The sequence below is a fragment of the Nelusetta ayraudi genome, unplaced genomic scaffold, assembly GCF_046127955.1.
Source record: "Nelusetta ayraudi isolate G7.1 ecotype Tasmania unplaced genomic scaffold, CSIRO-AGI_Nayr_v1 ptg000026l, whole genome shotgun sequence".
NCBI classification, from domain to species: Eukaryota; Metazoa; Chordata; class Actinopteri; order Tetraodontiformes; family Monacanthidae; genus Nelusetta; species Nelusetta ayraudi.
In genome coordinates, this window is record NW_027466076.1 from 1,696,669 (window position 1) to 1,720,967 (window position 24,299).

General features: G+C 52.9%; 4 protein-coding genes across 8 annotated transcripts; all 4 read left to right on the forward strand.

Moving 5' to 3' along the window:
* The first annotated feature begins 501 nt into the window (after window positions 1–501).
* alkbh3 (alkB homolog 3, alpha-ketoglutarate dependent dioxygenase) lies at window positions 502–3,861 on the forward strand. Its single transcript, XM_076028844.1, has 10 exons — window positions 502–685; window positions 914–1,142; window positions 1,220–1,335; window positions 1,413–1,447; window positions 1,526–1,573; window positions 1,657–1,760; window positions 2,227–2,315; window positions 2,735–2,944; window positions 3,147–3,245; window positions 3,550–3,861. The coding sequence occupies exons 2-10, from the start codon at window positions 1,061–1,063 to the stop codon at window positions 3,676–3,678; spliced, it is 912 nt and encodes a 303-aa protein (XP_075884959.1). The 5' UTR covers window positions 502–685; window positions 914–1,060; the 3' UTR covers window positions 3,679–3,861.
* Window positions 3,862–5,751: 1,890 nt separating this feature from the next.
* cunh11orf96 (chromosome unknown C11orf96 homolog) lies at window positions 5,752–6,736 on the forward strand. Its single transcript, XM_076028845.1, has one exon. It carries the CDS (start codon window positions 6,007–6,009, stop codon window positions 6,340–6,342), a length of 336 nt encoding a protein of 111 aa, XP_075884960.1. The 5' UTR covers window positions 5,752–6,006; the 3' UTR covers window positions 6,343–6,736.
* A 1,495-nt stretch (window positions 6,737–8,231) lies between these two features.
* Window positions 8,232–17,393, forward strand: ticrr (TopBP1-interacting, checkpoint, and replication regulator). 5 transcript variants are annotated; one of them, XM_076028847.1, is made up of 21 exons: window positions 8,232–9,226; window positions 9,309–9,519; window positions 9,627–9,856; window positions 10,434–10,671; window positions 10,761–10,905; window positions 10,985–11,121; window positions 11,207–11,431; window positions 11,500–11,645; window positions 11,741–11,841; window positions 11,925–12,009; window positions 12,081–12,163; window positions 12,276–12,500; window positions 12,588–12,675; window positions 12,819–12,888; window positions 13,264–13,398; window positions 13,487–13,577; window positions 13,654–13,712; window positions 14,176–14,441; window positions 14,719–16,471; window positions 16,561–16,692; window positions 17,119–17,393. In XM_076028847.1, the coding sequence occupies exons 1-21, from the start codon at window positions 8,591–8,593 to the stop codon at window positions 17,208–17,210; spliced, it is 5,148 nt and encodes a 1,715-aa protein (XP_075884962.1). In that variant the 5' UTR covers window positions 8,232–8,590; the 3' UTR covers window positions 17,211–17,393. The 5 variants fall into 5 exon arrangements, with proteins under 5 accessions (XP_075884962.1, XP_075884963.1, XP_075884966.1 ...); XM_076028848.1 differs by having other exon boundaries at window positions 11,210–11,431; XM_076028851.1 differs by having other exon boundaries at window positions 9,630–9,856; window positions 11,243–11,431.
* A 925-nt stretch (window positions 17,394–18,318) lies between these two features.
* Window positions 18,319–23,831, forward strand: LOC142890077 (creatine kinase U-type, mitochondrial-like). The gene is made up of 9 exons (XM_076028852.1): window positions 18,319–18,561; window positions 21,014–21,212; window positions 21,304–21,399; window positions 21,482–21,703; window positions 21,781–21,866; window positions 22,552–22,675; window positions 22,890–23,024; window positions 23,103–23,228; window positions 23,314–23,831. Exons 1-9 carry the CDS (start codon window positions 18,416–18,418, stop codon window positions 23,425–23,427), a joined length of 1,248 nt encoding a protein of 415 aa, XP_075884967.1. The 5' UTR covers window positions 18,319–18,415; the 3' UTR covers window positions 23,428–23,831.
* Window positions 23,832–24,299: the final 468 nt, after the last annotated feature.

Sequence of the window (24,299 nt, forward strand, 5' to 3'; positions counted from 1 at the left end):
GTCACATGGTATAGTGTTCATTTCAATATTCACTCACTGGCTGAATCGCAGGTTTGAATGTCACATCAGTGTTCAAGAAAGAGACATATTTAATAAATATGAAAATATATGAATATAATTTATATACATTTATAAAATTATTTCTATTTTTAAACAACAGGCTCACAGATTAAACAAACCTGTTTAATTAAGGTGAAACTTCTACTCTTTTATTTAATTTACTTTTTAAAATAAACTGTTATTCCACCAGAAAAAACTGTCAGTCCACAGATCTGTCAGGCCTAGGGGAGCAAGAAAAGACGTCCACCCAGCCGACCAGAAGTGTTGTTTTCTGCAACAAGCGGTTTTCTTTGTTGATTATTTGTAATAGTGCACATTTAAATATACGCCTATTTAAAAAACGACATGAACTCGGCGTTTTTAAAACTGGTTTATTTGTCGATAGTTTCAAGCAGACGGGAGGGCGGAACGTTTCTTCCAATCTTATTTCCTTCATCGGACTCGTTAGTGTGGTACTCTGTCGCCTTCCTGGTAGTGAACCGATGTTGTAGCTCTTAGTTTAGCTTGATTAGCGTCCGGCAGCATAGCCTAGCCATCTAATATCGCCTTTAACATCGGCTCTGTCAACCAATCCCTGACACCCCGGCTCATTATTGGTTTTTCAGCCTCTTCTGCCTTCCCGCAGGTCAGTTGTGTGGTGTTCTATTATTGTGTCTGTGGTGACAACTGTAACAACAAAGTGTCACATCGTCTTTGTTCCCCGCGATCCCCTCTTCTCTTCCGTCAACAAGGAGCTTCCGGTCGGCTCCTTCTGTCTGATTGGAGCTGGTGGGTTCATGAGCTCACGTGGCCGCGAAAGCAAAATTAATATTTTGTTTTTGTTTTTTGCCTTTTGCCTGTTTTCACTACACAGTGATTGTGTGATTGTCTTTACGACAAACGTCGCACAGAGGCGGGACGAAAGCAACAACACCGCAGCGTCGACCCACACTCGGCGCGAGGGCATGGGCCTGCAGCTCGTCAGCTGCTTCCTGTTTCCGGTAGCCGTACTGTAGGTGTGATGTCAGACAGACGTCAGCGGGCCCGGGTCCAGGGCTCCTGGGCACGACAGGTGCCCCGACCCAGAGGAGGAGGACCAGCAGGTCGCTGCAGCCTCACCAGTCACCAGCCCTTCACTCCTCTCCTCGGCCGGCATGCTGACATCACTTCCTGTTTTCAGTGGGCGTGGCCTCCAATCATCAGCAGGCTCAGAGCAGCGTGGCCTCCGTCTCTGCTGTGTGGAAGTCCGGGCATCAGAAGACACCCGAGACCTTTGAGTTCCAGCCGCCGGAGAGGGTGAGAAGCCAGTCACAGGGCTCGGTCGTGTGACTGCCACTGACTGACTGACCCCGCCTTCTCTCTTTCTACTGCAGCCAGTGAGAGAGGTTCCTGCCCAGAAGGTCATCGAGTGAGTTCACACCTGCCTAGCTGCCTGTCTGTCTGTCTGCCTGTCTGTCTGCTAACTGAGACTCTCCTGTCGTGACAGTCATCCAGGTGACCACGTCATCAGCCATGGACCTTCAGGTGTGTCCAGGTGAGTCCACTGGCAAACCTGTTGCTGATTTTATCGTCCACTAGATGGCAGTACTGTATAGCTAGGTGTGTGTGTTGGTCCAGACTGCGCCTGCTGCCTGGTTTCCTCCCTGCAGAAGAAGCTGACGGGATCTTCAGTCGTCTGCTGGCTGAGTTGCCCTGGTCCCAAAAGACCAACTACAGGCAGGGTGAGTTAGCCGCTAGCTGCTATCCACCAGCCGCTTGCACTGTCTGTTGCCGTTGAAAGAGTGGCTGAAGGTCTCAGATGGCCCACAGTCAGTATCAGTATCAGTACCTGACCGGCTAAAAATAAATAAATAAATAAATAAAATGTGAATCCGACCACAGCGGTGCCATGAAAACTCCACCTCGTCGCTTTCTGACCCACCTCTTTCAGCCACTGATTGGTTAGTGTTCGGATGGAGGGTTATGCAGCGCTGCGGAACAACACTCAGGCAATCAGGGGCAGAGGAGGGCGGGTCAGAAAGCAAAGAGGTGGAGTTTTTATGCCGTAGAAGGATTTGCAATAGCGCAGACTGGCCGCTGGTAAGCGGTCGTTAGAAGACAACAGGAAGTCTCACTGCCAGTCCATGTGACCCAGGTTATCCACTCAATGGGGCTCGTGTGTGTGTGTGTGTCTGTGTCTGTGTCCAGGTGAGGCGTACGAGGAGCCCCGCCTGACCTGCTGGTTCGGCCAGCTGCCCTACTCCTACTCTCACTCCACGCTGGCGGCCAACTCTCAGGTTTGTCTTCATCCATTCCATTTTCAGTACCCGTTTCTTCCTGCACTCCGGGTTGCAGGGGTCTGCTGGAGCTTCTCCCAGCTGTCAAAGGGCGAAGGCTGGGTGACACCCTGGACAAGTCACCAGTTAATCGCAGGGCAGCATAGACAAACAAAGACAAACAACCATTTAGCGCTCACATACACACTTACGGACAATTTAGAGTTCCCAATTCAGCTCACATGCATGTTTCTGGACTGTGGGAGGAAGCCGGAGAACCTGGAGAGAACCCACGCAGACACAGGGAGAACATGCAAACTCCACATTGAAAGGTCCCAGGCCCGGAATCGACCCACGACCTTCTTGCTGTGACCTTCACTGCAACACAGTGTCGCCCTTTAAGAGAACCCCCTTATTTTTTTTTTCCTGCTCTGCCGTAGTGGCACCCCCTGCTGGTCAGCCTGTGCGAGGCGGTGACGGCAGCGAGCGGCTGCAGCTTCAACTCGCTGCTGTGCAACCTGTACCGCGATGGTCACGACAGCATCGGCTGGCACAGTGACGACGAGGCCTCGCTGGGGGCGGAGCCTACCATCGCCTCGCTCAGCCTGGGGGACACCCGGGTCTTCAGCCTCCGCAAGAAGCCTCCTCCGGTCAGACTGGTCCCGTGACTCACCCAGTTGTTCTTGTTGTTGTTGTTGTTGTTGACGAGTCTGGAGCATTTTATTAACGTAATTTTCCTTCTTGGCACTAATTTGTTGGTGTAATTGTGCAAAGTTCCCCAGTGTGGGATTAATAACAGCTTCTTCTTTCTCTTCTTCTACTTCTTCGTCCTCTTCTCCTTGTGTGGTCCAGGAAGAGGACGGAGACTTCACCTACGTGGAGCGGCTCCGGGTCCCTCTGGCTCACGGAACGCTGCTGACCATGTCGGGAGCCACGCAGGATGACTGGCAGGTAGCTCCACCCACTGACCCTTCACCTGCCTGTGGGAATAAACCTGGAGGTCAGAGGTCACCGGGCAAACTCCCAGCATGAAAAACATTCTGTTATCGCTTTCTGTTATGCGCCGGAACCCCGACGGGAACGTTGCGCCGAGCAACAGCTCGACCTTCTGGAACGTTCCGGCGTTCTGGAGAAGCTCTTTGTTCTGCGAAACTGGGAAAGGTCACAGGTGTTTTATGGCGACGCCCCCCTGAAGATCATTGGAACATCAGTCTTGTGGTGTGTGTGTGTGTGTGTGTGTGTGTGTGTGTCCCAGCACCAGGTGGCCAAGGAGTACCATGACCGTGGCCCACGCATCAACCTGACCTTCAGAACCATCCACGCTGAGCCTGAGGGCCACCGGCCGGGGACCAAGCTGTGGTTCACGGCCCAGAATAAGTCGTGACGGCCCCTCAGCCTGCAAACCCTTCTTCACCTCACGTCCTGGAGAACCTGCTGGAGGAGGACGACACCAATAAGCACCTGGAAGGAAGACAGGAAGTGACATTGTTGTTCTCCGTCACTGGTTGAAGTGCCACCGGCTGTCTGAGTCTCAGAAGCTCAAGAAGTAAAACGTGTTTCCTTCTGATGTTGTGGTTTTGTGGTTGATTGAATATCAGAAGGAATTTCACCTCACTTCCTCATGTGGCAGCTGATCAGAACCAGAACGTGATCAGTACTGCTCTGGTTGATTTCCTGCCGGGAAAAGTCTTGAGCTTTAAACACTGCTGGAGACATTTTCCATGACGACATCACTTCCTGTAAACACAGTCCCCGGCACTATGTGTGTGTGTGTGTGTGTGTTGTATTAAACAGGCCACTCTGAGCAGCAGAATGTGTTTTCCACACGGCGAGGACACCACTGGCTGGTCTTTGGTCTTTAACTCTTCAGAGTCCAGTACTGAGGTGTGTGTGTGTGTGTGTGTGTGTGTGTGTGTGTGTGTGTGTGTGTGTGTGTGTGTGTGTGTGTGTGTGTGTGTGTGTGTGTGTGTGTGTGTGTGTGTGTGTGTGTGTGTGTGTGTGTGTCACCACAGCTTCAACATCGTCTTCTTCTGGTGTGACAGTAGTTTTCGTTGTTAGCCTTAAAGCGTGCTAACATCTAGCTAGCAGCTCTCTGCCACCACCCAGTGGATGAACCCGGATCAAAGCATTGCTGATTCCACCCTGAGCAACATTTTGAGCTAAACGCTAAGGAAGTAAACCAAACTACAGCCCCAGTGCATTCCAGGAGCATGCGTCTTCCAGGAGCTACATTAGATGGTCCTGTTTCTGATTTTTGTGTGTGTGTGTGTGTGTGTGTGTGTGTGTGTGTGTGTGTGTGTGTGTGTGTGTGTGTGTGTGTGTGTGTGTGTGTCAATCTGATTTGGTGGGAAGCTGCTATGGGAATGAGCTGACCACTCGCCTCCTTACTTTAATGACCTCACATTAAGCCCCACCCCCAGACAGTGTGACCACACTCTGATCGGCTGGAAAACATCCATCACCCCTGAGTTGTGGGTGGAGTCAGACTGAAAGGAGCCCCGCCCCCCACCCCCGTTTGGCCTTTTGGTTGCCACGGTGACGGCTGCTCCTTCAGCAGAGGCTTCAGGAATGTCCTCGACTGTCTTCCCCACATCGCTCTCCAGGTTCCAGGATGGACCTGGACTGCGTGTCCAGGTCACCTGTTCAGAGGCTGATGATCAGGGCAGGTCAGGTGGTGGTGCGTTAAGGTAGAGGTCAGTTTGTTTGTTTTTGTTTACCATTCGCCGAGTGTGTTAACGTCAGGGTTGCTCAGTCCTTCACTAAACATGACCTCCTGCTCAATCTTTACACACACACACGTCACCCAAACATGCAAACGTCGTGATGTTATTTAACTAGCAGCAGATGGTTCAGTTGTGGTAGATCTTCTAAATATAGAGCAGGTGCAATTTCACATCCACTCCGTGTGTGTGAGAGCGTAAGAGTGTGTGTGTGAGAGAGAGAGAGAGAGAGAGCGCGAGCTGGGCCTTCTCAAATGTCTGAGGAGAAATGCTGATGATGATGATGAGGAGGAGGAGGAAGAGGAGTTGTTTTAGTTTGATCCCGTCACTGCTGAGTCCTCTGAGTGAGTAAATAAGTCTGAATCAGTCAGTGACTGAAAACTGATCTCCTCTTCCGAGGAGGGAGTGGAGGGGAGGGGTGATGGTGGGAGGAAGGGAAGGAGGGAGAGTCCTGGTGAGTTTCTTTGTTTTTTTGACTGACTTTCTCCATCCAGCTCAGAAGAGCTTGGGAACTTTGGCAGCGACAGTCCAACTACTTGCTACAGCGAGCTAACAGCTCAGTTCCTGCTTAGCCAAGCTAGTAAGAACAGAGCAGTTTCAGACTCTCAGGCACCATGTGATTTAGAACTGGACCAGCTAGACTACGTCTTCCTCCTCAGACCCCGCTCTCTCTCCCTCCTGCTCTCTCTCTCTCCCTCGCTCTCTCTCTCTCTTCTACTGTTTATTTTGGCGAACTGACGCCGCTGAAGGCCAGGACCATGACGCACAGGAAGGGGCGGGGTTAGGGGCAGGGCTTGGAGCAGTGGGAGACGTCTATATAGCCCAGTGTCGGAGTGTGACCTCAGCAGAGAGCTAACACCTCGGCTTTCTGCTGGAACTCCACTTCTTCTCACCTGGACCTGCTGTCGCTGCTGGGGCTCCGCTCCTCCTGGTCTTTTCTTGGCTCACCAGTAGGGGGCAACAGACACTGCGTCTCCATCCCGGCTCCAAGGATGGCTGCTGTACGCCAGATGGCCGTGGAGGTCACTGGGTGCCACCTCCTGGCCTCGGCCTTGGAGGAGTTCCCCCAGAACCTACCAGTCCCCAAGGGCCCGGCCAGGGGCCGGAGCCGCTCGCGTCGGTCCCGGGAGACCCGCTTCAAGACGCAGCCCGTCACCTTCGCCGAGATCGCGGAGGTGGTGGAGGAGGAGGGTGCGTCGCCGCTCGAGGAGGAACGTGCACGCCGCTCCTTCTTGCAGTCTCTGGAGAACCTGCGTAGGAGCACCCACTCACTGCTGCCCCCTGGCGGCCACTCACAGGACCAACGCGACTCCGGTGGCTCGGGATAGCTGACTCTGACTTCACCCACTGAGCGATGGCGCCCCCTGGAGGTCAACCGAACTGAATCAGTGGCCCGTGTGTGTGTGTGTGTGTGTGTGTGTGTGTGTGTGTGTGTGTGTGTGTGTGTCTGACCACAACTGTTGAACTTTAAGTTGTGTTTTTTCGACCAGCGCTGAGCTCCCAGACAGTCAACTGTCATTTCCACGGCGACGCTCTTGTTTTCTGAACCACTTTTGCTTCCCCAAACTCTTTTATTTATTTTGTCCAGCAGTTTTTTCTTTTCTTTTGTTTTTTTTTTAACCAAGAGATGTAGATCCTGCTTGAACACATAATCTTTGTACTTTGTACATTTAACTTGCCATGTTTGATGTATGAACTTTAATAAATATTGTTTTTCATGAATGTCTGAGTCAGTTGGAGTTGTTTCAGGTCACGTGACTGATGAGAGGAGATGAACCAGGGAGCCGGGTCCCTGGGGTCTGCTTATTGTAAGCAGTGTCATTGGGCAATACATTAAGCCCTGGTCTAGCCATGGTGCATTTTGCCTGTGGTGCAGTGTTCCTGCAGAGCAGGAGCTGCTGCAGTCAGCGGTCACAGCGAGCTTAGCCCTCTGTTTGCAGCCTATTTTATCCTCCTCCACCACCATGTTTTAAATAGTACACAAAAACACGGCAGTGTAGGTTGATGAAATCTTGCCAGGGGACATATTTTGTGACATCACAGAGGGCTGCTTTCCTGACTCATCTGCCAGCCTTCGAGCTGATGGGGAGTCAGGACTGGATCAAAGATAGAACTCTGAGGGCAGAAAACCAAGGAGGCGTGGATCAAAACTGGGGCAACAGGCTTCTAAATCCAAACCCAACGTCATGTTCTAAAGATTTATCAGACGGTGGCCTTTTTAGGACAAACTGGTCCCAGTCAGAAAAAACAAACATTCCAAAGCTTCCCCGCTGACTCTTTATCTCTCCCCCTTGTGTGTGCAGCAGACGTACAAAATAAGTAATAAATGAAACAAGAGAAACAAATGATCACACAACAACATAAAAAAAAGTGTGCCCTGGGTCTTAAGAATAGAAATAATTAAAATGGGAACTGAGTCTCAAAGTATTGATAGCTTTTTTGTTTTTTGCAGGGGAGATTGACTGAAAATAAGCAGGTCTTGGTCTTTCATAAAGACAAAAAAGAGGTTTTGCTTGAGCAGTTGTGTACTTTCGGGTTGTAGACATTTTGCAGGAAATAAAATGAAACAGTGTCGATTTTTTTTAAAAGGTATTTTTCTGTTTCAAGTGGTGCTCAAGTCAGTTAAATGTTGTTATCCAGGACAGATGTACGGTATCTTACCAATGTTTATATGTGCAATTCCAAAACTGGAGTCCCCATGTGGGAGATACAGGAGGCAGAGTTTGAATCCAGATCGTCGTATTTAAATTGTTATTTTATTTATTTATTACAAAAAAGAAAAAAAAAAAGGTCTAACAGGGTAGCAACGGTGACTGGCTCAAGGTTTGATGCAGGGCAGCTACTGTGAAGACTCCTGAAGACTGAAGGTTCTTCTTGTCTCTGCTGACCAGCGATTAGAAGATGCACGTCATTTTTATTTTTTTTTTACTTTTTGTTTATTTATTTGTATTTGTGAAATTTACATTTAACAATGTACATTTTTGGTTTGATTGAAAGTACCCTTTCAATGAATTTGTTTTTCTTTTTCGATTTAAAAAACATTTTTGCTGACGTGCCAGAGTAGCCCCGCCTCCAGCGGATGTTTGGTTGTTGTCTGTCGGAGTTCAACTGAGGAATTCTTTGACTGACAGGGGATTTGATCGAAAAAGAAAACGCCTCTGCACTGTCCATGACCAATCTTATTGTTCGAGTCAAATGTGTGAACCAATCACCACGGGTGGGCGGGGTCTTGGACAAGAAGCGCGAACGGTCAAGTGACAAAATGGCGACGGAAGGAAAGTGAAGCAAGCTTCCAGAACAACGACAAGTCGCGACTTCAAACATATATCTGCGTCTATAATCCGCACACCTCCGCTTATATTACCGAAGGGTGTTTAGCCTGCTAGTAAAAGGTGACGTGTGTTATTAGCATAGGGCTTCGTAGTTAGCTAGCTAGCTGGCTATCTGGCTAGCATGCCACGATAGCCTGACGGCAGCTGGAAGTGACCAGTCTGTTTCCCACAGGTCCTGCTGACCATGAAGACCGAGCCGCTTCTCTGGGTTTCACGGTGAGGAACCGACCTGCTTCGAGGCGCCATGGCCCTGCACAACCTGGCCTTCGTGGTCCAGGTGGACTGTGAGTCGGGCGACCATCAGCTCAGAAAGCAGGTCGTCAAAAGAGGGATTTTACACATCCTGTTGCACTTCGGCTGCAAGTTCGGCTTCGACCAGGTCCGCTGGGGTTACAAATTGTTTCGGTCGACCGGCGGTCGGAGCAGCAGGCTCATCTCCAGGGGGTCGGACCTCCGGGAGCTCCGCCACAAAACCTTCGAGGACTTCGAGGTGGAGCTGGACGCCAAACTGGAGGTTAGGGAGAAGACTGAGAAGCGCAGTGACCGAGCCACCTCGGTCCAGACCGCCGTCAAGGAGACGCTGCTGGACTTCCAGTGGGACCGGCCCGACATCACCTCCCCCACCAAACCTCGGAGGCGCGGCCGGGCCGGGCCGACGGGGGTCTCCCGGGAGGAGGAGCCGTGGGCCGGCGGAAAGAACGCGGTGTTCGTGGTGTCGGACTGTCCCTGGTCCAGGTCCCAGCTGTCGAACTACCTCTGCCTGGGTAACCAGGAGTTGCCTGATGATGTGACGGAGAACCTCCTCCCCAAGAGGCTGTGGGACATGCTGGTCCAGAAACATGTGGTCCTGCACTGGCTGGACAGCACACCGGACCTCCAGGTGAGGGTGGAGGTGTTTAACAGGATTGCTGTAACAGTACGTTTTCTTTTTTTGATCTGCTAATGTTTGGGTTTTCTTGCAGGTGGCCAGGTGTGAGGACCACGTGGGCTTCAGTCGGCTGTCGGCGGTGCTGGCTCAACTGGAGGGCGCCGTCATTCCCGTGGCGGCACTGCTCACCGTTAGTTCGGACAAACACGTGTGTTTACAATCGGGCATCGGCTACCTGCTGTCATCCAAGCAGCGCCACCGTCTGGCGTTCCCAGTCACTAACGGCGTCCTGCAGTGGGAGCAAGGTGGGTAACCTGCTGGTGAAGAAGTGGAGGAAACCTTCAGCATCTTCGGCTCTGATGAACGACAGAATGCAGCACCTTCTTATGCGTTGTGTTTTGGTATCTTCAAGTAGGCAGAGCCCCTCAGAGGTGTGACATCACGGTGGTGCCGCTGTCCCGTGGTCAGCAGCCAATCCTGGACTCGCTGGAGGTCCATGTAAAAGGAGTCGTGCAGGGCTTGAAGTCCTCTTCCCTGGCTCAAACCTCCACCCAGTCCTGGGTTCTCCAGTGCTCGAGCAGCAGCAGAGCCCAGGACTTCCACGGACTCCTGGTGGACCTGTCTGCTCACAGTCTGCACATGGTGAGGTTCCTTTGCTGCCACCAGGCTGTGGTCTGGTTTCCACCAGGACCTGGTGCTGAAATTATGTTAACTAGTGCTGTCGTCTCCTGTCAGTCAACCAAACTGGACAGTGATGTTCTATTTTCGTCAGTGGTGCTGATGCTGGTATTACTGGGACCACTTGTCATGGTAGCACTGACAGACTGGTGTTCATCTCCAGTTCAGCAGAAAATAATCAAGTTGTTGTGATTTTTAATTCTACATTTTTATATAATTCTTGTTAGCTTGATACTGCTAATTTAAGGACACCAGCAGCTTTTTGTTTCTGGTCCTGCCTGCTTAAACATATGACCAGCTGCTGGTGTTGTTGGTGATGATTTGATGAAACCAATTTGGTACAGTGTGTATACCTCTATATGGATATTAACTACAACCTGTAGAGTGCAGCGGTGACCGACTTTTGCACAGGATGATGGACGTTTAGGCTCTTCTCTTCTTCTGTCGTTTTCCTCTCTGGTTGGAGGGCTGACTCTACACTGGCCCTACCGTGTCGTGAGGTATTGCGTCTTTACGTTGCATTGTTGCGTGTCTCCTACAGCTGTCAGAGGTGAAGGTGTGCGGCCTGCTGCGCTCGGCTATTCTCTCCCCATTGTCTCCTTCCACGGCTCTGCTAACCGTCCTGCAGCCTGGACTCTCTGAGTTCTCCCGAGTCGCCCAGTCCTTACAGGTCACCCAGCACCCAGTTCCCAGTGACGCCCCAGCAGACGGCTCGGTTGGTCTCCCTGATGTTGTGAGCAGGGTTCTGGGCGTGGTCTTTGACATGATGGAGGAGGACGGTGAGGAGAGAACTTATGTCCTCCTACTGATGATTCTGATCCATGTTCGTGTCCAGTCAACCTGAACTGATTTCTGGCTCTGCCTCCAGATGAGCCGGACTGCAATGAGCCTGCGGTTCCTGAGTGGGCCCAGCAGGAGGCAGGCCGTGGTCATCCAGACAGCAGAGTCCTGGAGAGCTGGTTCCTCCAGTGTGACCAATCAGGAGTCAGTTCCCACCTGATGGAGTCCATGAGGTGAGGGACGAAGCTCTGACGGGTTGTGTTGCATTGTTAAGGGCTGCTTGTGATCCTGGTCCTGATGCTGGTGTTCCAGACTGCTTCAAGCGGCTCCAGAAGGCGATGATGAAGAGGAGGAGGAGGAGGAGAACGGCCTGCAGCAGGAGCTCCTCTCCAGCCTGGCTGAGCTCTACCAAACATCTGGACCTCCACAAGACAAAAGGAACAAGAAATGTAAGAATGTCCTCCTCCTTCTTCTTCTTCTTCTTCTTCTTCTTCTTCTTCTTCTTCTTCTTCTTTACTGTCTGACATCACTCAGCAGCACATGATGTCGCTTCTTGTCTGTGGCCTCTAGCCGATGCTCAGTGCACACCGGTCAAGCAGAAGATGAAGACCATGAGCCGCTCGCTGCAGATGCTCAACGTGGCGCGGCTCAACGTCAAAGCCCAGAAGAACCAGTCAGAGGCGGAACCAGGTAGAGGGCCGGACCGCCACGAGAGGAAACGCTCGCGCGGACGGAGCAAATCGACGAGTAGCAGCATCAGTGAGTGGTCACAAACAGGTTTCCACAGAAGATGTTGGGAGTGGTGTGTGATGGAAGTCTGCTCTCAGGTTTCAGCAGCCAGGCAGAACTCGTGGCCCACCTGGAGACCAGCTGTGAGCAGATGGTGATGGAGACTGATGCTGCCGACCTCCTCCCTGGGGTCCGGCAGCTCCTCACCGCAGTCAAGACCTTCATGACGGGTCCAGATGATCCGGTGAGACACCTTTACTGTGGACTGATGGTGGGAGATGATGTGAGCAGGCCGGGGGCCAATCCGGGATGCAGTGGACTGAGATGTTCTCCTTGCAGGTGAAGATGTTGTCCTTCGTCCAGCAGCACCTCCTCAAGACCAGTAAGTCCATCAGGGAGCTCCACAGCTCGGCCGCCAACGTCGACCACAAAGTCAGAGAGTAAGTGAGGGCCCCCTGCTGAATCCTCCAGAAAATATTCTGCTGCCGCCGCTTCCACTCAACACTGCTGTTGTTCTCTTTAGGTGTCAGTTGCAGGTGCTGCTGAGGCTGGAGCTGGCCAGGTTTTTCTCCTCAGAGCAGTGCGACATGGACCAGATGGTGGAGGAGGTGAGATCTTCTTTCTTTGTACACACCAACACCTTCTGTCGCCACTCTAACCAACCACTCGACCTTCTCAGGTGGCCGACATGCTGAGGATCATCTCCCTCACGAAGGACCCGGTGTGCCTGACCCGCTTCCTCCAGGACCAGGTCCTCCCCGGGTCAGTGCCTCAGGCCGACTGGTCATCACCTGCTAGAAACTCCTTCAGATGTTTCCCCAGTTAGTTGTTTCAGGGCGGCAGGTATAAGTGGTTCTTCTGGGTTTTCCTGTAGGTTTTTGACAGCGATTCCCAGAGTTCTGGCCGACGTCTACCACAGTCTGGGCACGCAGCTTCCTGAAGCTCTTCTGGCTCTGCTTCCTGCTGACTTCTTCAGCGACGAGTCGGTGGCCAAGGACAGCGTCTCTCCCTCGGCCTCCTCGATCTCCTCTTTCGGCCAGCTGTCGGAGCGAGGAGAAGACCTGCAGGAGCTGAGGAGGCGCTCGGCCAGCCACAGGAGGTGAGAGCAGTCACCGGGAGCCACCCTGCTTGATGCTCCTCACACATGATTGTGTTCTCCTGAGATGTTGTGTGATGTGTGTTGCAGGAGCGGGATGCTGACCCGTCACCGCAGCCTGACAGAGGCCTCGCAGGTCCTTCGTCAGATCCACATTCCCAAGAAGACCAGCAGGGCGGTGAGACCTCCTCCTTTTCCTTCTTCTCCTCCAACACCTCTTCCTCTTCCTGCTGCTCCCCCGCCTCTTCCTCTTCCTCCTCGCTGTCTCCAGTCCAAACCAAAGATCTCTGAGCTGATCACTGATCTTCTGTCTTTCTCCAGTCCAAGTCGAAGGGCCAGGCGTCTCCAGAGAAACCCGTAGCAGCCAAGCCTCAGAAACAGGAAGTCCAAGGTGTGTCTCGCTCTCTGATGTCATTTTTACTCCAAGTTCTTACCCGTCATCATCGTGAGGCTCAGAAGAGGTCAACAAAACAGCAGTGTGAGACTGTTATCTTGGTCCAAGGTCGTCATCATAGTTCTAAGATGATGACCACTATGTGACTCCCCAGTACAATAGTCTGGAAAACAAGAGATTTTTAGATAATGATGGTTAGTTTTCCAGTGGATTCAGCAGGAGCTCATCACTTCACTCCGAAGTGATGAGCTCCTGCTATCTGGGAATCTGCTATATGGTTATCTGGGAAGCTGCAGATTTACTTTCTTGGACGCTGTAGATTTTTGCGACCTAATGACCAGCTGATGGATGGGTTTGTTCTGATTGCCTCAGAGGTTACCAAGGTGAGGAGGAACCTGTTCAACCAGGAGGGGGCGTCTCCCTCCAAGAGGAGCAGACTCCCTCGGAGTCGCTCGGTGTCTGCAGTGGAGGGCCAGAAACGGAAGAGACGCGATTCTGAGTCTGAAGGTAAAACTGATCAAGAAATATGACAACGGTGCCGATGATTATTCATCCGAGGTTCTCCTGAGTGATGAAGTGTGTTCGTCTCCTTTAGAGAGGCACAAACTCCTGACCACGAAGGTGTGTGAGACTCCAGCCCACAAACAGGTGTCGGGTCGCCTCCTGCAGAGGCAGCAGCAGGGCAGGTCCGTCCTCAAACTACTGACTCGGTATGTATATTGTCCCTGTATCTGCTGCTGACCCTGCACTCTGGTTCTTCAGGACTTCTACCAACACGGAGGACTGCGTAGTGGAGGAGTCTCCCCTCAAACCTGCTCAAGGTACCAACACATGGAAAAATAGTCAGTCAAATGAAATACCCATTTAATCTGGCATCACACCCAGGAACCAGGACCAAAACCATGAGCCTTCAGCATTTGGTTCATGGAAAAACATGGATCAGATGACACACAAACCCAAGTCCTGGACCTTGACCTGTTGCAGGTGCTGATCGAGGATCTGGACCAGCACCTGGCAGGATCAGGTCCAGGACTAGCCTTTATATCATCCTGGTCCAGGACCAGCCTGCACTTCCTTTGCCTGATTGTCTTTGTCTGTCTGTGGACTTGGATCTCTGTTGTGTGTGAATGACCTGGTCCTGGTCCTGGTCCTAGTCCTAGTCCTAGTCCTAGTCTGTGGACTGGGATCTCTGTAAAGTCTGACTAACCTGGTCCTGGTCTGTGGACTTGGATCTCTGGACTGACTAACAGGCAGCTGTCCCTTTGTGTTTCTATCCTGTGTCAGATCTGAGGAGGAGCCCCAGGATCAAGAGGTTTGCTCGACGACACTCCAACACCTTCTACTCCAGCTCGCAGCCTCGCTCTCGCCACCTGGAGCGCGCCCTATCTGCGTCGCAGCTCTCGCTCAGCGGCCAAGTCGACGTCCGGACCGTCCGCTCTCCGAGGCGTCTTCTCTTCGGAGCAGCCAACTCTCCAGGTGGCCCCTCTAGACCTTCTCAGAGGACCAGAAGCTCCAGGTCCCAGTTGTGCCCCGACTCCAGTGTGTTTGAGGTACGGAGACCAGTTGGCCTGATCAGGAGGTCAGAAGCTCACAGTTCAGTTCAGCCACAGCGCCCCCTGCTGAACTGGGCTTCCGTTGCAACTGAAATAACTGACAACAGGATTTTAATGAGCTAGTGACTCATATTTAGTGAACTAAATATCTCTGATTGTTTTTTTTGCCAGCTGCTCAGTGACTCCTATGTCTTCTGCTTGTGTCTGCTGCCCCTCGGTGGCCAGAAAAAAGCTTTACAGCATTAAAACGCTCTGATTTTCTGGCTGGTTTCAGAGTCCGAACAAGACCCCTCCAAAGTCACCAGGCAGAAGAGGTAGAGGCAGTCAGGGGAGCTCCGCCAGGACCCCCCCGACACCCAGAACTCCGCCCACCTCCAGGATGCGGTCTGTCCCAGAGAGTCCTGCAGCAGCGGGGTGGCGAGGAAGCCCCCTGAGATCTCCCGCCAGAGGGTCCGTGGTGCTGGAGACGCCCGAGAAGCAGAGCCCTGTGACGAGCCCCCTGAAGGGGATCCTCAGGACCCCTGGCAAGGTCTCCTCCTCTGGCTCCTGTCTGCTCACCAGCCCCTCTTCCAGGACTCCCAGGAAGAGCGTCACATGGTCTCCGTCTCCCCGGCCAGGGGGCATGTCGGAGACCTTCAAGGTGCCAGAGTCGCCTCGTGCTGCGTGTCGCTCCTCTCAGAGACTGAGAGCTTCTGCCTCCTCATCCAGCCCTTTCAAAACCACCGGGAAGGAGCTCTTCAGGAGCCCAGAGAAGGCCCAGCAGACCAGAGTCTGTCTGAGCCAGGACGGAGAGCGGAGCTCCTCAGAAAAACCACCGCGTCCTTCATCAACACCTCCTCCCACCAGGACCCCCAGTCCCTCTCATCACATGACCACCAGGACTGGAAGAACTCAAGTCGTGGAGCATGCACCAGGGGGCGCCGCTGCCTCACCGCCATCTCTGACAGCAGTGGGACTGGTGTCAGACGTCAGAACAACCAGACAGAAGCGAAGGTCTCGGTCTGAGGACGATCTTCTGTTCAGCGTGGAGCCAGCTGCTGCTGAGCAGCAGCTCCTCCACTCAGAGTCCAGCGAGGCGTCCAGAACTTCTGAGCTGGACTCTTCGGGCTCCTCCCATAAGATGTCGGCGTCCACAGAGGACGACAGTCTGGACATTGTGGATGCAGCAGTCGTAAAGACCCAGTTCACCGGAGCCCTCAAGATGAACATCAGCTTCTCCAGGAAGTCCTCGCAGTCTGGAGAGGACTTGGCCTCCAGCGTTGCCTCTCCTAAAAATCCAGCCATGCTTCGCGGTCACCGCTACGGCTTCCGCCAGACCCCGGACCGCCAGCAGAGGGAGGCGGCGGCTCGGCTGGGCTACGAGAACCAGTCTCCTCGGTTCTCCACCCCTCGAGGAGCCTCCAGACCTCTTAGACAAGGAGAGGTGTGTGCCAGCCCTCTGACCTACCAGGTGGAGGTGGACATGCAAGCGTCCGGCGTCCCGAAGCTCAGGTTCAAACGCACCGACTCGGTGTCGGCGGGCTGCGTCTCCCCGACGCTGTGCGCCCACGCCACGCCCCCGGCCAAGAGCTCGCCGGGGTCTGGTGTCCAGATGTACATCTGCAGGTCCTACACGCCCACACGCCCTCCTCCAGGGGGAACGTTGTCCCCAGTGGCCACGGCTCACACCATCCCCCTCACACCCTCCCCTCAGAGCGGCGGCAAGACGGCCCCCGACCACCTCAACAGCTGGCCCCGCAGGAAGCGGGCGCAAGGGGGCGGAGCCTCAGGGAAGGACCGCGGCCTGAAGGTGGAGCTGCTGGAGGAGGAGGCGGCGGAGCTGGGGGTGAGCAGGCTGCAGGACCCGGAGACGGAGGACGGCAGGACTTCTTGCCTGCACTTACCCTGTTCCCCTCTGGGGGGCAGCTTCTTTGCGGAGTCGCTGGGTTGGAATGCCGCGCCTCAGACTGAAGAAGAAGAGTTAGGAGGAGGAGGAGGAGGAAGAAGAACAAGGACGTCAGCGCCTGGTGCCCGGGACACTGCTTCCTGTAAGTTGTCTCGGGATCAACTGGTGAGTCTGCACTGGTGACCAGCAATGCCATGTGACCTGATCGGCTGTTCTCCTGCTCATCCACAGCGGCCACTCCCACAAGCTCCGCCCTGAGGAAACCGGTGACAGCCAGCGGGATCCTGGCCCTGACTCGCTCCCCGATGCTGTTCAAGAGCGCAGCCACTTCAGCCAGTAAGAGAACAGCGGCGCAGTTCACAGGTGAGGACAGCAGGGGGAGTCTTGCGTCTGCGGACCCACAAGCTAGTGTCAGCTTTTTATAAGGAAACAGAACAGGGCAAACTTTTTGACTGGTGGGCCACAGAGGTTTCTAAAATGTGACAGAGGGGCCGGAACAGGAGCAGATGGATGGAGCGCTGGGGTGGAGTGTGGTGATCCACCTCATAGGAAAAAAAATATATCATGGGATATGTCGAAAACACAAGCTTTATTGTCAATTGAAAAGGAACAAAAGCAAAGTTACAACAAAATATCTCTCATGAGCTCCTAGCGAGTCAGTCTGAGTGAGCCGAGGGCTGGACAGGAAATGAGTGACTGGACAGGTGGAGGTGAATCGCGAGGGGCGGAGGATCAGACTGAGGTGGCAGTGTGATGGTCAACCAGGTGTTCCTTGTCGTCCCATTGCAGCAGACGGAGGTGAAGACCAGGGTATGGAGGGAGCTCGGTTCAGCCCCCCCAGCAGGAGGCCGGCCTTCAGCAGGAAGAGGCTGCTGCACTGACACTGGACCAAGGAGAGGTGCTGGGGGGTCGGAGTCCACTTCTTCTGCTCCTGCCAGGAGGTGAAGGATCTGCAGATCATCAGTTCCACTGGTTCCTTCCATGCTTTGCCTTTTTAAGATGTTGTTACACGTTGTAAATATCTCCTGTTGTTGTTGAATGTGAATAAATATATTTTTTCTGAACCTCGTGGTCGGATCTCACTTTGACGAGGCGCTGGTGTAATCAGCTGGCGAAAGGAACCCGATGTGTTAACAGAAGCTCCAGGAGCGGCGCGGCTCTTCTGCACATTGCTGCAGTCGTGTCGTGTGGCCACCAGAGGGCGGTCTTCTGCCGAGTCCCGTCGGAGCCATTCAAAGGTGCCGAGGCGAACACGTGACTCTGACTTTACAATTTTGCTCTGTGGAAGTTTATCAGGAAGGACCATAAAGAGCCACAGCGCCCAGGTGGACTTTGGTCCCCGAATGTAATCCGGCCTAAAGCCGGGAACAGGGCGCCCTCTGTGGGCTGAGTTGTTGCCATGGTGACCGCCGTAGTTAGGTAGTGGGTGATGCTGCAGCTGACCTCCAAATTTGAGCCTCCGCGGGTCGTAATAATCTGGTTATGATCCGGTTTCGAGGAGGTTCTCCCGGCCAAGTCACGTGTCCCTGCATCGCCGCGACGGGTCGGTCCATGAACGGCGCGGCCTGATTGGACGGTGCTCGGTGCCGCAGCGCCGATCCCGCGTCCTTCAGTATTCACAGCACGCGCCGCGCTCGCAAGCTCCCGCCAAGATGAGGCGCCCGACTTCCGGTAGCCAGCCCGTTCCACAATAAACGCTTCAGGTCCTTCAATGTTTGACATGAGTGCTTTGGCTCTGCTCGTCCTGGACCGTTGTCTTTCTCCTCCTCAGGGTTCTTCAGGGTTCTGGCTCTTTAATTTGTTACTCTGTGTTTTGACTGTTTACTTGGTTCTCCTGGGCTCTGACTGTTTATTTGGTTCCTCAGACCTCATCTGGTTGCGCTCAAGCTCCGATGGCCTCAGTCAGAGTGCAGGGTTCGGTGTCTCAGAGCCGTTGGGCTTTTATTTTGAAGCCGGCGCTGATTTTCCGGCGCCGTCCCGTTATCGCAGGTGCGCCTTGACGTCACCGACCCGTTCTCTCGGTCATTCCATCAGAAGCCCTTGATCAGCGTGTCCGGGCCACCTGTCCTTCCTCCCGGTATCCACCATGGCCAGCAGTTTCTCCAGACTCTTGACCTCCAAGCGCAACATCGGCTTGCTGACGCTGCTCGGAGGTTCCGCCACCGCCGGATTCCTGCTGCACCGAAACCATGTCAGCGCCCTGGGCTCGGAACGCAGGAGGTACCCGGCCAGGTAATGTCTGCGTGCGTGCGTGCGTGCGTGCGTATTAAGGTGAGGGGACGTGGTTTTCAAGAAGATGATGACGATAAAGAGGAAAAGAAAACATTTATTTGTCCCACAAAGGTAAATTGCACTGTAAGCCCCCGATGGATGTTCGCAGCAGGAAAATCCTTTGATTCGGTTCCCTTCGTTTTCTTTGAACTTGATCAGAATCAGAATCAGAATCATCTTTTTTTTTTTTTTTTTTTTTTTTTCCCACAACGAATTTCGATCGCTACTCCTTAAACAATAAGAAATATTTTCTCTGGTCCTTCACGCGATGGCAGGACCGGTTCTGGGAACGCAGTGGCGGAGCTCCGTGTAGACGGTGTATTATGGTAATGGCCGAACACGACGGCGCTGATAATGAAGGCGCTCTTCTCTCGAGTCCCAGTGTTATAGTATCCGAAATCGATATTGGTCTCCAGACCACTTTCTAAGGGTGTCTGACTCGGGGGCATTTTGACTCGGACTGGACACACTCGGGGGTTTCAGCCAAACCAGTCGAGGGCACAGATAATGAAATGACACGATAATAAAAGAAAGGAAACCATCAATCAATTGTGACAGCCAGAGTGACACTCCTTTATCCAGAGTAAAATATTTTTATGCATTTTTATTAAGGAAGTAGTAAAGGTTCCACGTTGAAAGGAAATCTTGCCAGGTCGATGACGTTCATTATGGCTTTGTTAATGATGGACATCACTGTTTCCTCTTTCAAGACAAGGGTTCCTTTTTCTTTTCTAGACGGTCTTACCCTGACATGTTTCGAGATGATACTGGTCAATTTGTTGTGATTCTTTCTTTGATATATACAATCTTCAGGTCTCTGTCTTGTTCCGATACCCTGCAAGGCTACTCTTCTCTCTTGCACACGTTTAGCAAGTCTGAAGATATTGACGGACACATCAGCGTGAGAATATATAATCGCTAGGGGTCAGAGGCCATCTAGGGCTGAGGCGCCTCAGGATTTGACTCGATTCAATTGTGGGCACAATTTTATTATTATGGTTATCATGGTAATCACATTTATTGCCACTGTCGATGCGCCCCTTCTTTTCCCCATTCGGGATTCATTTGTTTTATGACTCTGTGGCTACTTCATACTTTCAACATGGTAAAGTTTGTAAGTGAATAAACATAATTTATTTTATTGATTATTTATCTCTTTTTATCTAGATTCAAACTGACTTGACAAAGTGTCTTTGGAAGTAAATGACACGGTCTGATCCATCGGTCCATTCTCTGCCACTGCTGCTCCTGCACTCAGGGTGGCGAGGGGGTGGGACGAGCCTGTCCCAACTGTCTTTGTGCGAATGCCAGGTGGACGAGTTGCCAGCGTATCGTAGGGCCACGTCGAAAACAAACAACCATTCGCACTCTCACCCAACAATTTAACCATTTCAATTACAATTTCAATCAAAACAATTAAACTTAACATTTCATAAGTCGCCTCGCGGGAGAAGTTAGCATCGTGGCAAACTGGCTAGGTGCTGCCAGATGGGCTAATTAGCTCCAAACAAAACAGGGAAACCACACACACACACACACACACACACACACACACACACACATGTGTGTGTGGGCATAAAAGTCCGAATATTACGACGGCCAGGATCTGAAGAGTCTGCAACCCTATGAAAGATGACCGTCACTGCTGTGACTCAGGGTGTCAAACCCGAGGAGGTCCAGGGCAGATGAGCTCTGAGGAACTCCAGCATCTGATTGGTCGCCCGACAACTATAAAACACTGATGCAGAGATTATAGTGTTTTTTTGTGGAGTGTACGTGACCAGCAGCAGCACACAGTTGTTATTCATTAACAGTAGTGTTAATGCAACAAGAGTGTTGCACCATCGCAATCAAAGAGCCGCCGATCAAACACCAACCTCCAATAAACTGGCCGACATTAAAAGCCATCAGATTTCCTCCTGCTTCTGCTGCTCATGGCTTCAGGTTCTGGATCACGCTGCGGGACAAGGAAGAATTCTGACCCTATAATCTGGAGCCCAAAAATAAAACATGCAGACCTATTTCTGCTGCGTTAACATGTGGTCACACTTTAGATTTTCCTTCATTATTTCACACCAGGCAGGAAAGATAGTTCATTATTAGAATTATTGACCGAATCCAAGTGGATGGCTGGCTCCAATTAGCCAGTGTGTAGGCCAAGGTGAAGACCCTGTTGTATTTATAAGGTTTGATTAAAATTATTATCCATCCATCCATTTTGAATACCTGCTTCATCCTACACTTAGGGTTGTGGGATCATCATCACCATCATCTTAACATCAACTTGTGGATCTCATCAACATCCACTGACGACGATGTCAAAAGCGCTAACAGCGCGTCTATCTCGGACGGGCTGCTCCCGATCAGCTGTTCTTTGACTCCGCCCCTCTGTTTTTGTTGGCAATTTGCACAGCGCCGAGTACCCGGACCTGCGCAAGCACAACAACTGCATGGCCAGTCACCTGACGCCCAGCGTCTACGCCAAGCTGTGCGACAGGGCCACGCCCAACGGCTACACACTGGACCAGGCCATCCAGACGGGCGTGGACAACCCGGGTCACCCCTTCATCAAGACTGTGGGCATGGTGGCCGGGGACGAGGAGTCCTACGAGGTGGGAGCACACACACACACACACAGAGGGTTATCGCAGAGGAGGACGACCCCCCATTGACCTTGAAGCTCCTCTCCCTGATGTCCTCCAGGTGTTTGCAGAACTTCTGGACCCGATTATCATGGAGCGACACAACGGTTACAACCGTCGCACCATGACACACCCCACCGATCTGGACTCCAGCAAGGTAAGTCAGACCCCGCCCACCAGCTGTGAGACGTCACTTCCTGCGGTGGAAGGAGGTGACAGCTCGTGTGTCTCCATTGCAGCTCCAGTCGGGTCAGTTTGACGAGCGCTACGTGCTGTCGTCCCGCGTGCGCACGGGCCGCAGCATCCGCGGGCTCAGCCTGCCGCCCGCCTGCACCAGGGCGGAGCGTCGGGAGGTGGAGCGGGTGGCGGTCGACGCCCTGGCGGGCCTGAAGGATGACCTGAGTGGCCACTACTACAGCCTGACCCAGATGACGGAGGAGGAGCAGCAGCAGCTCATCGACGTGAGTCTGTGTTACATCACTTCCTGTGTGAGCGATGGCACCGGCACCTGACACCCACCTCTCCGCGCTGCCCACAGGACCACTTCCTGTTTGACAAGCCCGTGTCGCCCCTGCTGACCTGCGCCGGGATGGCCCGCGATTGGCCCGACGGTCGTGGCATCTGGTCAGTACTGACAGCCAATCACGGCCCTCCGTCGTTGATGTCAGGATCACATGGTTGGGTTTCTGTTCTGCTCCTTTGATGAGTCGACGTCCAGGATGCTGGACACAGCGCCCCCCTCAGGCTCACATCGGTAGCTTTAGGCGGCCACACAGGAAGTGATGTGTGGCGCCGCTGCTTTTAATGCGACGACACCACTAGGAGCCGATTAGCTTCTCATCTGCCGCCCATCACACCGCACCTAGTTAGCCTGGCCTAGCCAGCTGAGATAAGAGCCAGACTGAACTGAACTGTCCCGGCTGCAGGAAGTTGTTAGCATTTTTAGCGTCGCCCAGTGTACATTATAAGTCTGACACACCCGACATGGAAATCGACCCTCTGTGATGTCATAGAGGGCAGTGATACCTATTCTAGGTTAGTGAACACTCACCCCTAGCCAGGTGCTGGCTCTGCCTTCTTTTGAAACTGCCTTCCAACCACATGGAATGTCCGGGCAAACCTTCATTTTAGCAGGAGGCTGTAAACACAGGGCTAAAACATGCTGGAGCTGCTCCACTGGAGTCCAGGATGGAGCCTGGAGATCTCTAGACTCTCATTAGTTTTTTCACCGCTGTCTTGCAAAACTAATCGGGTGTCGGCTGCGAAAGCTGTTGTGTTAAAGTGACTATGTGTGATGTTGTGCGTTCAGGCACAACAACCAGAAGAACTTCCTGGTGTGGATCAACGAGGAGGATCACACCCGGGTCATCTCCATGGAGAAGGGTGGCAACATGAAGAGGGTCTTTGAACGTTTCTGCAGGGGCCTCAAGGAGGTGTGTGTGTGTGTGTGTGTGTGTGTGTGTGTGTGTGTGTGTGTGTGTGTGTGTGTGTGTGTGTGTGTGAGAGAGAGAGAGAGGCAGAGAGAGGAGGAGATAGAGAGAGAATTAAGAGTCCACAAATACTTAATTAATATGAATTAATTTTGTTGTCGACACCTGTGTATGTGTACGTGTGTGTGTGCCCGTTTGTGTCCCTGTGTGTGTGCAGGTGGAGCGCCTGATCCAGGAGAAGGGCTGGGAGTTCATGTGGAACGAGCGGCTGGGCTACATCCTGACTTGCCCCTCCAACCTGGGCACAGGACTCAGGGCCGGCGTGCACGTCAAGCTGCCGCTGCTCAGCAAGGTACCGCACACCCACTCACACACTAACACACACACACACACACAAACACACAGACTCACCTCCCCCAACCCCCGCCAGGACTCCCGCTTCAGCAAGATCCTGGCCAACCTGCGTCTCCAGAAGAGAGGGACGGGGGGCGTGGACACGGCGGCGGTGGGCGGAACCTTTGACATCTCCAACCTGGACCGGCTGGGACAGTCAGAGGTGAGCAGCAGCAGTGAGTTCGGCAGCGCTGTGTGCAGATGGCGAGTGGCGCTCTGACCGAGGGCGGGTGTGGTGGGTCCTACAGGTGCAGCTGGTGCAGACGGTGGTGGACGGCGTCAACTACCTGGTGGAGTGTGAGAAGAGGCTGGAGAAAGGACAGGACATCAAGGTGCCCCCTCCCATCAAGCAGTCCAAGTAGACCTCTGACCCCTGACCTTCCCCACAAACCTGCTCCCGGGCACACCCCTAGCACTAACCCCGCCCACTCTCTACCCATAGATATGACCCATATCTATGTTAGATGACTGCTAGCCCTGCCCACTTTACCATATAACCTCTGTTTGGTGACGCTCCTTTAAAAGCTGCAGCAGTGGGGGGCGCGTGGCACAACACTCCACCAACCCTGCACACCTGGCCCCGCCCCCTGACCCTACCTGATGCATGTGTCGTTGTTGTCGTTGTTGTCATCCACACCATCTGTGTGCCTGTGTGTGTGTGTGTGTGTTGTGTTGCTCACGCTGACTGACAGTAACAGAGTGTAACTGTAGCCTGTGACGTCATCACTCGGTGTCTTTTAATAAACAGTCCACATATTTAACAGAAGCTGCTGTTCTCTGTGTCCTCCTTCACACACACACACACACACACACACACACACACACACACACACACGCGCACACACACACAGGTCGCCACGGTGACCCAGCCGAGGCGTCTGAATGCAACCAGTGTAGCTGAGGAGAGTCATGTGACAAGCTGGATTGTGCTGGAGTCGACACAACTTTGATGACCTTTCACCCCTCTTCTGAAGCCCACGCTGCTGTAAGCAGGTCTTTCTTCACACACAGGAAGTGTCACTGTGTTTGACTTTCCGTCATCGGAACACAAGGCGAGACAACAAGACGCTCAGTGTTCAGTCACACACACATACACAAGCACATACACACACTTCACACAATGCAGCAGAGCTCTCTGGTCCTCCTCCGTGCTCCAGATATGACTGAGGAGAACGGTGGTTACCATGGCAACCACTTCACAGAGGGAATGGGGCTCCCCACTCAAGAGCAAAGG

Excerpts from the sequence above, each read along its gene's own strand:
- cunh11orf96 (XM_076028845.1), top strand. The coding sequence starts at position 6,007 with ATGGCTGCTGTACGCCAGATGGCCGTGGAGGTCACTGGGTGCCACCTC.
- ticrr (XM_076028847.1), top strand. The coding sequence starts at position 8,591 with ATGGCCCTGCACAACCTGGCCTTCGTGGTCCAGGTGGACTGTGAGTCG. Across the intron at positions 9,227-9,308 it reads ACAGCACACCGGACCTCCAG|GTGGCCAGGTGTGAGGACCA; the intron begins GTGAGGGTGGAG and ends GTTTTCTTGCAG. Across the intron at positions 11,842-11,924 it reads GTCGACCACAAAGTCAGAGA|GTGTCAGTTGCAGGTGCTGC; the intron begins GTAAGTGAGGGC and ends TGTTCTCTTTAG.
- LOC142890077 (XM_076028852.1), top strand. The coding sequence starts at position 18,416 with ATGGCCAGCAGTTTCTCCAGACTCTTGACCTCCAAGCGCAACATCGGC. Across the intron at positions 21,400-21,481 it reads CCGATCTGGACTCCAGCAAG|CTCCAGTCGGGTCAGTTTGA; the intron begins GTAAGTCAGACC and ends TCTCCATTGCAG. Across the intron at positions 23,229-23,313 it reads ACCGGCTGGGACAGTCAGAG|GTGCAGCTGGTGCAGACGGT; the intron begins GTGAGCAGCAGC and ends TGGGTCCTACAG.
- alkbh3 (XM_076028844.1), top strand. The coding sequence starts at position 1,061 with ATGTCAGACAGACGTCAGCGGGCCCGGGTCCAGGGCTCCTGGGCACGA. Across the intron at positions 1,336-1,412 it reads AGTTCCAGCCGCCGGAGAGG|CCAGTGAGAGAGGTTCCTGC; the intron begins GTGAGAAGCCAG and ends TTTCTACTGCAG. Across the intron at positions 1,574-1,656 it reads GGACCTTCAGGTGTGTCCAG|ACTGCGCCTGCTGCCTGGTT; the intron begins GTGAGTCCACTG and ends GTGTTGGTCCAG.